An 11,101-nucleotide genomic window follows, 5' to 3' on the forward strand; every position below is an offset into this window, starting at 1 on the left:
CCACGGTACTTTTGAAGATTCGACCACAGACACTCACATTACTCAGGTGTCCCTCAGTAGAGCTCAGACCTCCACCAAGCCCAACGGTCCTCATCCATCGGGCCTCAGATCTAAACCAGGACAACAAATCAGATCATAAAATCATCATCTCCACGGCAGAAGAATAAGAGGTTGATGAAAAAAAGACAAACCAAGCATGATCCATGAATTATTCCCCGGGAAATGGGTGAGGAAATCTTGCAATGTTCAAGAAGGTGATAAAGAAAATTCCTGGATCCTCCCCTTTGTCCCAATCTGCAACAAAACAGTACTAGATTCTTTCTCACTCCATGTTCCATCCAGTTTACTGGAAATCTGTCCAGGAGCTTTTAATCCTGCTGACAGACAAACAGACAGGGTGAAAACATAATATGTGATTGTTGGACAGGAACGACCAGACGGAAGTATCCACCCCCAAATTGAATTTTTAAATCTCCTCTAAATCAACTTTGTCCGGTCTGTGACGCTTTGCAAGAAACAAACCGGGGACACGGGAGGTAGACGACATCGGAGTGGAAGTGTTGTGATGTGTTGGTGAATCCCAGCTGCTTCCCACCATCTGCTAATATGATTATGAGAGTCTTACAGTGATTAAACACAAGAGCGTTAAAAGGACACATGTTCAATTTGTGCCGCGTTCATACAGACAGTCATTAAAGGGGCAATAAGCGATTCTGAAGAAAACTTGTTTCTCTCTTTGTTGTTGTTGATGATTTTACTGCTCTGGCCGGGCCACGAACCCACGACCTCGGGTATGTGAAACCAACGCACTAACCACTGCTTTTCCAGTCTAGGTGAGAATCATCTAGATTGGTGGAAGGCCACTTCCTTTCTAACCTATGCGATGTCTGTTTTAAAGCAGGTGTTTGTGCATTGTACCATGGGGCTATCCTCCTCTGTTTGACCATCTTTTTTTCTCAGACACGCGACAGTGTCGAGTGTGGTACTACGGATCTACTAAACAACCAATCACGTTGCCATCTCTTATCTAAGATGAACTCATCTTTATATACAGTCCATGGTTTGTAGTCTACATTGGTGAAAAATTCCTTCTCTGACGATAGATTTGGGACGGATCTTTAAAGCCACTGTATCAATCTGATCTGAAGATATCGGTGAAGTATCTATACGGGACTCAGCATTAGCAAAGCACAGGCTTCATCGTTTAACAAAAACCACACTGACCCTTCAAACCATGATGAGATAATGGTCCCAGAGTGATGATCAGGAGGAGTTTAACCCACTAAAATGTCCCTCATGAAGCTTTTCCCAAAGACTGCAGGCCACTGAAGAGATTCAGAAAACGTGTTATCTGCAGCTTTGCCACCACACGTCAGACCAGGGAAGATTATGGATCAATAATTAATGAAGCAGAGCAGAGAGTCTGTGCTGCGAACAGATCACTGATCAGTTTACTGTGTTCACATCTGGGTCCAAGCAGCATCTCAACATTCATAACAGAGATTTATTGCTCTTTGGTCTCGGAAAAGTCTCAAACGGTTTTAACTTTGATATTTGAAAGTGCTGTTGGACGCTTTGTGTGAATTCAGCAGATATAAAGATTTAAACTAAGTTACCACACAAATTCAATATTCAAATTTCCACATCAGGTGATCGATTATAATTCTTAAAAATGATTCAAATAGAATGAACCATTTCTGGACCAGTTGTTCTTTTTAGTGCAACCAACAAGCACCAACATCAAAAACCTCCTGGATGATACAAGCCATGCAGCCCAAATATAGACGGCTGGATGACGAGAGGACAGTGGAGCTGTCAGGAGGAAAAATGGTCCAACGCCAAAACGATCTCTGGAGGCGCCGCGGCCTTAGCGGCTCTCGGATCTGCTGGGTGGAGAGAGGGAGGAGGAGGAGGAGTCGTGACCTCCGAGCTGTTCGGTGTGACAAGTCAGAGGAAAGTAAAGAGCGAGGAGAGTTTCAAGGAGGGGTGAACAAACTTAACACAAAGATGTTTGGCAAAGCGATCAGAGTCTGGCAGGATATCAGCCTCCGAGCTCCGAGGAGAAAACTCAAGGGGGAAAGAGAAAACTCAATCCGAAGAAGTACAACGAGCTCAAAGAGAGTGGGCCACAGGCAGAGCGGACCGACTGCGGCTCACAGATTTTCTTTTCTTTCTGCGCTGGAGTTCACGAGGGAAAGAAGCAACTGTGAGGTTAGGAACATCTGATGTTAGATACCGGTCATATATAGCAATTTCATTATATCGATAATACATTTTACAGAAGTCAAGCTTATCAAAGTGCCGATCGCTAATCGGTTTGACCTGAAATGTGTTTTTGACACATTTACAAACAGGATCAAATCTTTCAGCTACTTGTTTTATTTGAAAAATAGCATTGTGTCCAAACCATAAATACTGAAAATTTCCAGAGGTCTGTTACCAGTTTTAATCAAGAATTATGAGTGTGGTCAGGTCTTCAGAAGTAAGACCCAAATGCAGAAACTAAAGATTTATTTAAAAACAAACAGAAAGAGACTTAAAGTCTTACAGGTAACAAAAAAGGGAAAACCAAACCAAAAGTTATCCACTATGAAAAAAAACTGCAAACCAAAAACATAACCAGGAAACACGACACGGGTTAGGTGACATTGCGTAACACAAGACTATCAACACAAGGTGGAACAGGGGAACTGAACACAGATGCACACAATCACAGGGAGCGGGAGACAGGAAGTAAAACAACACGAGGAAACACACAGGAAACAGTTTACTAAAGTAATTATTGTAATTTTCTGGTGTCATCTTGTGGTAAAGTTGCAAACCGCAACCAACTGAGCGACCGACAGGGGACACTTTATGGTGTTGCACCACTGATTCCATTTCCTGTTTCCATCAGCGTCTGAAAATTCAAAGTGAACGCAACGTATTCTGGAGCGTTTAGTTCAACAAGCTTATTCAACACAACGTAGAAACATGGAGACTCACACGGAGGTCGGTCCACCTCATGGACTATATCTAACTCGTATATGAACACATAGTTATGTTATCACGTGGCCAGGCGACCAGAGGCCTCACACGTCTACAGTCTCATATGAGCGGCGGGACGTCGGGATCGTCCAGGAACACGTCGGAGAAGCCGCTGTGAGCTGCGGCGGGAGGCGGCGGCGCTGCTCTGGGCGCTTCCAGTGAACCTCGTCCGGCAATCTGGCACCGCACAATGCTGCCGAGGTCGAGGGCCGTGCTCGCGCCGGGATCGACCTCCAGCCGCTCGGGACCCGCAGCTTTTCTGTGGGGTGGAAAACATGAAGGAAGTCAGAGGCAACAACAGCTCGTCCCTTTGGATGAATACAGTAGTTAAAGTGCAGTCTGGTGAATATAAGGAAATAAATGAAGATAAGGACAATATTTAATAAAGCGTCCTCCTCGTACCTCGTTCTGTCCCACAGGAATATTTTATCTGTCACTTTTCTTCTGATCTAATTCAATTGCTAAAGTGAGAAAAGGGTTAACAGAAGTACTCAAACGACAGGAACAACAAATCTGTCGTCAGTTGTCAACGTTGGCACAGACGTGTCAAAAGTTTCCAGATTTAATGCGACTGTAACAAGGTCGATACAGGAGCTGAAATATATCTCAGAGGTTTGGACCAGTTCAACTATAAACATGTCTGTGCATACGTGAATGTGTCGACGTGAATCTCCACACGTACGGATGCTGAGCGGCTCCAGAGCTGTGAGACGATCAATCACCACATGTCACTCGACGTGTGTTTAATATCTGGGGAAGCGCGTCGATCAATTCTCTGTGGGTCGAACAAAGAGATGATTTCTGATGCCTCGAAAAATCTGATGAAAGATTCAGATCTTCATCACCGGTCGTGACAGTTTGGAACTAATCTTCCTTACGGGGACAGAAAAACAAGTCACTTGGTCTTTGCTCGATAAAACTTCTGGCTTCAATAACGATCAATTGGATAAAAACTTAGTAAAGTAAATGTGGCATCAATTTCAATATCAGAGGTTTGATTTGGCCGACAGTGGAACAATCCTTAAAGTAATACAAAATAATCTGGGGCTGGAAACCATCCACTCCATAACCATAATGCTAATAATGCTAACTGTCTTCTGACACACCTGCCGTCCTTTCATGGATGCTAACTGCTAATGCTAACGTAAACTGTCTGCTAATACACCTACCGTCCTCTCGTGGATGCTGGATGCTAACTGCTAATGCTAACGCAAACTGTCTGCTGACACACCTGCCGTCCTTTCGGGGATGCTAACTGCTAACGCTAACTGTCTGCTGACACACCTACCGTCCTCTCGTGGATGCTAACTGCTAATGCTAACGCTAACTGTCTGCTTACACATTCCGTCCTCTCGTGGATGCTAACTCCTAATGCTAACACTAACTGTCTGCTGACACACCTGCCGTCCTCTTGTGATTCGCTGCCTCTGCTGCACTGGAAGTTTCAGGTTGCTTTGCCTCATATTTGCATATTCGACAGCGATTGGTTTTCTATATTTCTGACGTACCAAATCTACTTTGAACATAATTCATTTGAAGAGGAATGTGTAAACACCAGATACAAGTCTCTATAGTCAATGTCAGACATGTAAGAGGACAGGAACAGAAGAACAACACTTTTTTGGGTGGAGGAACTTAAATGATGAGGAGGAGGATGAAGATTCACAACTTCTTGGAGGCTGGTCAGAAGTAAAGCGAGTCGTTAGCACTCGCCATGAGAGATGGATGGAGTCATTAGCTCAGGGCTCCTCTACTAATGCCTTCGCTGGTTAGCCAGAGTCCAAAATGGCTGCCTGTAATAGGTCACCCGCGGCAACGGGCCAGCTGGTCATCGTCATCATATCTCACAGGTAATGAGGTTCTATGGTCAACAGTTTCTGCCGTTATCATCACACAGAGAATCATATTATTATAACAAGAGAACTGCTCATTGAGCAATATTGATAAAGTAATTTGTTGTGATGTTTGTGGCCTGGCTGGTGCAGAGGTCAGGAGGGGGGTGGGGGGTTAGGAGGTCGAGGGTTGGACGGTGAACGCAGAAACGATCCCTGGGTCCGTTCGTGCAGAGTGAACTCGTCGTCTTATTATAATACTTAACTGCAGAGGCTATAGGACCAGGCGCCGCCTCTGCATGAATTATTGATTTGTCGTTCCAGTGACGAACAGAGGAGCTGATTCTGGTTTCTCAGCAGATGTTTCCATTTATATGTTAAGCAAATGCGAATTACGTGTTTTACCATCCGTTACGCAGCCGTAATAGAACAGTAGAAGAAGAAGAGGTTGCAAACTGAAAACAAAACAACAGTTGCCTTGGCAACATGCTGATACGACATCATGCGGTACGCTCGGCAACGCAGAGGACACATGGAGAGAGGTCTGCAGGAGTTGCTTTCAACTGAGCAACTTATCATTGAACAACATGGCAGCAACCAGCAGCTGATCAGTCACGTGAGCTGAACGTTCGCTGTGACAAAACTTATTCTGCAAAGTTGTTTCCATCTCAAAGTTTGCGAATTAACTGTTTTTCGGAAGAAAGATCTTCGATGGAAGATGGAAACATTAGCTAGTGTGAGAATTTGTGACAGTTAAATGAAACTTTTTTCAAAATCTGGCTTGTTGGAAAGTTATTTCATGGAAAAATCTTGAGCTGTTGGGAAAATGTTTCCCCTTTTCTTTACATTTTATAGAATATCAATGATTTAAAGGATAAAATAAGTCTAGCGAGCAGAAACGAATGAACAAATTCCTCTTGTTTGGTGTTCTCAGGTCATTTCTACATAGACACAGAATATTGCTATAGTTGATTGGCAGATGAACAGTGAACAGAAAATCAACATTCTCTGGTTTCAGCTTCTCAAACGTCACGAGTTTCTGCTTTTCTCACTTTCTTCGCTTGATGAACTGAATCTTCAAGTCACGACGTTTCAATGGATATTTGTTTTAGTTTTTGCTTATTTGAAAAAAAGAATCTAGTGAAAATGCGTTTTGTTGCGGCTGAAGCTCTGAGGCTTCTGAAGCTGCTCAGAGAAGAGAAGCTGCAGTTGACCCTGACCTCTGACCTTTCAAAGAACAACACCGGGGACATTATCAGCGCCGACATGTTTCAGTGAAATGGTTTGATGTGATCCACACGTATCGTGTCATTCCAGACTCCATCGCGGCCGTCAGATCTATTTCCATCCAGGCCCGAGGCTGAATACAGAATCTGTGGGTAGGGCCTTGGGTTAAAGGTCACCCTCCCTAATCACGTCCAAATGATGCAGTAACTCACCCGTCACCTTGACGTGCTGCGGGAGCTGCTCGGCATCTTTATGGGATGTTTAATTTGAGGCTGCGGCTGAAGGACGACGAGCGATCGTGAACCGGTAACGATGGCGGTGACGAGCGGAGGAGACGAAAAACACGACCGCGTATTGACGTGGTCATCAAGAGGCGACGCTCGGTTCAGCCGCTGTCAGTGAACGTGTTGACGTGTTGACGTGTCACATTCAGAAACACGTCAACAGCGTCTGCTGCGTTTTCTGGATTTGATTGTTCGGAGCCCGAAGCGAAATGTGAGCAGTAGGAGTTTCGCTGCTTCTTCTTCTCCCCTGTGACGCCGCCGCCGCTCTGGTCAAGTCAAGGTTATCTGTGGTCGCTGCCGCGCCGCCATCGGCGAGGAGAGAGAGCGATTGTCAGCGCGGCCGATAAAAACCAAATCATATAAAAGCAGGCGACTGTAATGAGGATGAGAGGAGCTGGTGAGCCGGAGGGCGTGACACAGACTCAGTATCCAGCTGCCTCATCATCATTATTAACTGTATAGTGTTATCATCTGTTACCATAGAAACAGAGCAGTGTGTTGACACAACCAGGTCTAAACTACAAATATAATCACAAGAATCTTCAGGTGCAGCTTGGTTCAAATCAAGTTCTTTGATTTCTGCTAGGGTTTTTTGTTTAACCATAAACTTTATCATAAATAAATATGAATAAAAAGAAAACACAAATACAACCAAATATATGGAACTTGAATTAAGAATCTTTACCTCTTGTCGTCCTCGGGCTGCGAGCGGCTGCGTCTGATTGGCCGTGAGACGATCTTTTTCACTTTGATTTCACCTTCAGCCTAAAAGACAAATCAGACTCAATTGAACATCAAACAACTTTTTTATGACCTGTCAATATGAAAAATATGTTTTCACAAACAAATACATCTTTATAACGTCAACATGAGTTCCTTTTTTCTGTCGCCATGTTTTAATATCTGCCAGTCAGAAGAAACGTGAACGCGAATCTACTCTACAACCAATCACGTTATGGCCACGACCACATCTCCCTGAAAGTTGAAACTGGATCTGAAAACACTGAACGTCTGCTGTAAAACTAACATGTTCACTGAGACCGGACACAAGTGTCGACAGCAAATGAGGCAAAAAGTTCCGTTTCCATTTGATGAAAAAGTTTTGGCTGCTGAAATTTCACATGTGTGCTTCTCTCTGCCTTTTTGAACTTCCGTACCCGGGGCCATGTGACAGTACGTACCGGGGGCCACTTGACAGTACGTACCGGGGGCCATGTGACAGTACGTACCGGGGGCCACTTGACAGTACGTACCCGGGGCCACGTCACAGTACGTACCGGGGGCCACGCGACAGTACGTACCCGGGGCCACGTGACAGTACGTACCCGGGGCCATGTGACAGTACGTACCCGGGGCCACGTGACAGTACGTACCGGGGGCCACTTGACAGTACGTACCCGGGGCCACGTCACAGTACGTACCGGGGGCCACGCGACAGTACGTACCCGGGGCCACGTGACAGTACGTACCCGGGGCCACGTGACAGTACGTACTCGGGGCCACGCGACAGTACGTACCCAGGGCCACGTGACAGTACGTACCCGGGGCCACGGACATTACGTACTCGGGGCCACGTGACAGTACGTACTCGGGGCCACGTGACAGTACGTACCCGGGGCCACGCGACAGTACGTATCCGGGGCCACGTGACAGTACGTACCCGGGGCCACGCGACAGTACGTATCCGGGGCCACGTGACAGTACGTACCCGGGGCCACGTGACAGTACGTATCCGGGGCCACGTGACAGTACGTACCCGGGGCCACGCGACAGTACGTATCCGGGGCCACGTGACAGTACGTATCCGGGGCCACGTGACAGTACGTACCCGGGGCCACGTGACAGTACGTACCCGGGGCCACGTGACAGTACGTACCCGGGGCCACGTGACAGTACGTACCCGGGGCATGGTGAGGACCAGATGTCCGGTGGTTTGGGACCTCAGCGCTGTCGAGCCGTCGGGCCTCACTTCTGCGGGCAGGACCATCTGAAATATCTGCGGAGTAAATTATTCACAACTTTAATTAGCGAGATTAATGCGCTGATCCGGCACCGTCAACGTCAAATGACTTTAATCATTACTCTGGTCTTTTTATAGGCACAAGTTCCAGCGCGGACTCGGGAGAGTGACCAGAAATAGCTCCGGATGAGAACAGCAGCAATCAATCAGTGTTAAAAACCAAAAGGTTCCAACGCGGGAGGAACAACTTCACTTTTTAATCTACTTTGATTTGATTCTGAGGGGAAATTAAAGGGAAACCACGCAGAGAGGAAGGAAAACTCCCGAACCTCCCTCTTGACTCCGAGTCCGTCTCCTCGGCCACATGTGATATACAAACACCACGGATGATTCCACCGGTCAGTTCCCCCGGCCGCTCTAAGCGAGTTCATGTAAAGAAGGTACATTTAAAGGCCTGAGTTGATGTATCACTGCGTAAATCACCACACCCGTCCAATCAGCCTGACCCCCAGGCATAAAACAACCATCCATAAATACGGCTTGAGGCCGAGCCGTGACATTCAGGACTCTGGCCAACGAGCCGCAGACCTGCAGGGCTCCGGATTTATAATTGTATCCTGCAGGTAAGAAAAAAGAAAAACAATTGACAGCCCTCTGGATTTATGTGAGGTTTAATCGGGTGTAAAGGTCGCGGTGGTCTGTTTGTGGGAGATTAATATCTTTCTCACACACACACACACACACACAGTGTGTGTCGGACTGAACCCCTGCAGGTAAAACTCTGTGGTGACGACAGCCGACGAGCCGCCCGTCACAATAAACCACAGCCAGACTCACGAAGCTGCTGACACAGAATCTTCCTCCGTTTGGCAGGGAAACTCCAAGGTTGACTTCCGGTTTGTATTTCATCCTGAACGTTGACACAGTTTTGGGGGAATTTCCAGAGAGAGAGAGAGAGAGAGTGTCCTGCAGGTTCGACGACTCAGCAGCTTCTCAAAGACTTTTATTTGCTCTGAATCTGACTCGTCATCCATCGCCAGGGATTCATCACGGCGGCAGCTGTGACGCCATGAATCACCGGCGAATCGTTATAATAGAGCTCAACAGTGAGGTTCAGGAAGTGAAAACCCCCCATTCATATCTCCATTAACGTTGATGATTATTAGGCATAATGTCGTAACTGTTCGAGGTCGACTCACCACGAGGTTGTGAAGCTACAAGTCCGTATGAAATCAACCTTGGTTTCAGAAAAACATGTTTATATATTTGCAATGTCACTGAGAAGTACTACACTACCCGCAATCCTAAAGTGTAACATCGACGTCTCTGATTGGTGGAACCCCCGGACTTCATGTCAGCTAGTAATGCTGCGTTCAGTTGTACTTTGGAATCACCAAATCACAGACGTCCGAGTCGGAGGTTGCAACTCGAACGCTGGACAGAGGAACCTCAACAACCCCGTCGTCGGAGCTCGGAGTTCCGAGATGTAATGGAACGCAGCAGGAGTTACTGCTACCACTGAACTCTATGCACTGTATCCATGCACAAAACACAAGCTGCAACGCATCACATGACTATTACCAACAATATAAACACTACAGTGAAGAAGCTAAACTGTCGTCGGAAAGTCGTTCGTGATGGATCATGGGACGAGTAGTTCCTTTGCTGTATAAACAAATAATTATGTACAGTCTTGTACCTTTGCCTTTGACATTATTTTTTCGCGATGAATGAAAAGTTTTACGGTGAAGATTCATCTCGTAGTTTATTGACTTGGCTCCAGGAGTAAATCTCTTTATGTGAGGATTCTTTTGAAACGTCAATGGAGTAAATGAAACTTCCAGAACCGGCGGCGTTCAAAAAGTGGGCGGGGTCACTGTTGAGATCTGTGGGAAGCGGTTACAGGAACATTGCCTCTCTAGAGACTTTCTCTCTGTCGTCACTTCCTGTTTTATTTTGAAGTGGTTGTCTGGTTGTTTTACATCCTGTCTCTCGTGATCGCCACCTCCCTCGTGTTCACGCTGACTCGTGTTAACCATGCGGGAACTCGTGCACATGGTGCGCTCGGCGTTTCCTACTTGTCACTCGAGGTTCAGCACCAGACTGCAGTGAAACAAACACTTGATTGATTCCAGTGTGATTGAAAAATGAGCAGCAAGAGGACGACGACGTGTTGTATAAACAGCGTATGGAGGCAGATGGTAAACGCTGCTGCTGCGACTGGGCTGAGTGTGATGTCGCCGCCGCCTCAGGAGAAGATCTCTGACCCGTCAGCGGCAGCGACACCTCGCCGGGAGAAAACCAGAGCTGGGTTAAATCATAAAACGTGGATGTGACACGAAAAAAAACGGATCATAGGATTTTACTCTGAAAAGCTCCGTGGCATTTACCTTTCCTTTGACGCTGACTCTGGCGTATGTCGGCTGAACGTCCACGTCCATCAGGGACGTGTCCATGTGTCTGTGAGGGTCACAACACACAAACGTAGTACAACAGCATTCAAGTGTTGCAGGTTTCAGGAATCCGAAGAACTAAATCCAACATCTGTTGTCAACTCGTATGTCAGTTACCTAGCAACCACTGGTCCCTCGCATGTTTTTGTAACACATGAGATTTCAAAAACAACAACGGTCACTAAACTCAACGAGTTGGAAGTGTCCTCACATCAGAAGAAAAATCCAATTTTCTTTTTATGGAGTTTTGCAACAAACTCTACAAAAGAACTAAACAGGTTTTTCAAGCCTGAGAGTAGAAAAATGGGAAATATATTA

The 11,101-nt window shown here is 46.3% G+C and overlaps 1 protein-coding gene across 1 annotated transcript in view; it reads right to left on the reverse strand.

Annotated features, from left to right (window-relative positions):
- Nucleotides 1-2,916: 2,916 nt before the first annotated feature.
- The window catches only part of dnaaf11 (dynein axonemal assembly factor 11), an 18,213-nt gene continuing 10,028 nt past the window's right edge, over nt 2,917-11,101 (reverse strand). Inside the window, exons 8-11 of the mRNA XM_047331984.1 lie at nt 10,721-10,790; nt 8,271-8,366; nt 7,056-7,135; nt 2,917-3,286 (exon numbers count right to left, since the gene is read on the reverse strand). Coding sequence (XP_047187940.1) covers nt 3,088-3,286; nt 7,056-7,135; nt 8,271-8,366; nt 10,721-10,790 — 445 coding nt within the window. The 3' untranslated portion in view covers nt 2,917-3,087. The remainder of the gene's footprint in view (nt 3,287-7,055; nt 7,136-8,270; nt 8,367-10,720; nt 10,791-11,101) is intronic.

This window comes from Scophthalmus maximus, chromosome 5 (assembly GCF_022379125.1).
Source record: "Scophthalmus maximus strain ysfricsl-2021 chromosome 5, ASM2237912v1, whole genome shotgun sequence".
NCBI classification, from domain to species: domain Eukaryota; kingdom Metazoa; phylum Chordata; class Actinopteri; order Pleuronectiformes; family Scophthalmidae; genus Scophthalmus; species Scophthalmus maximus.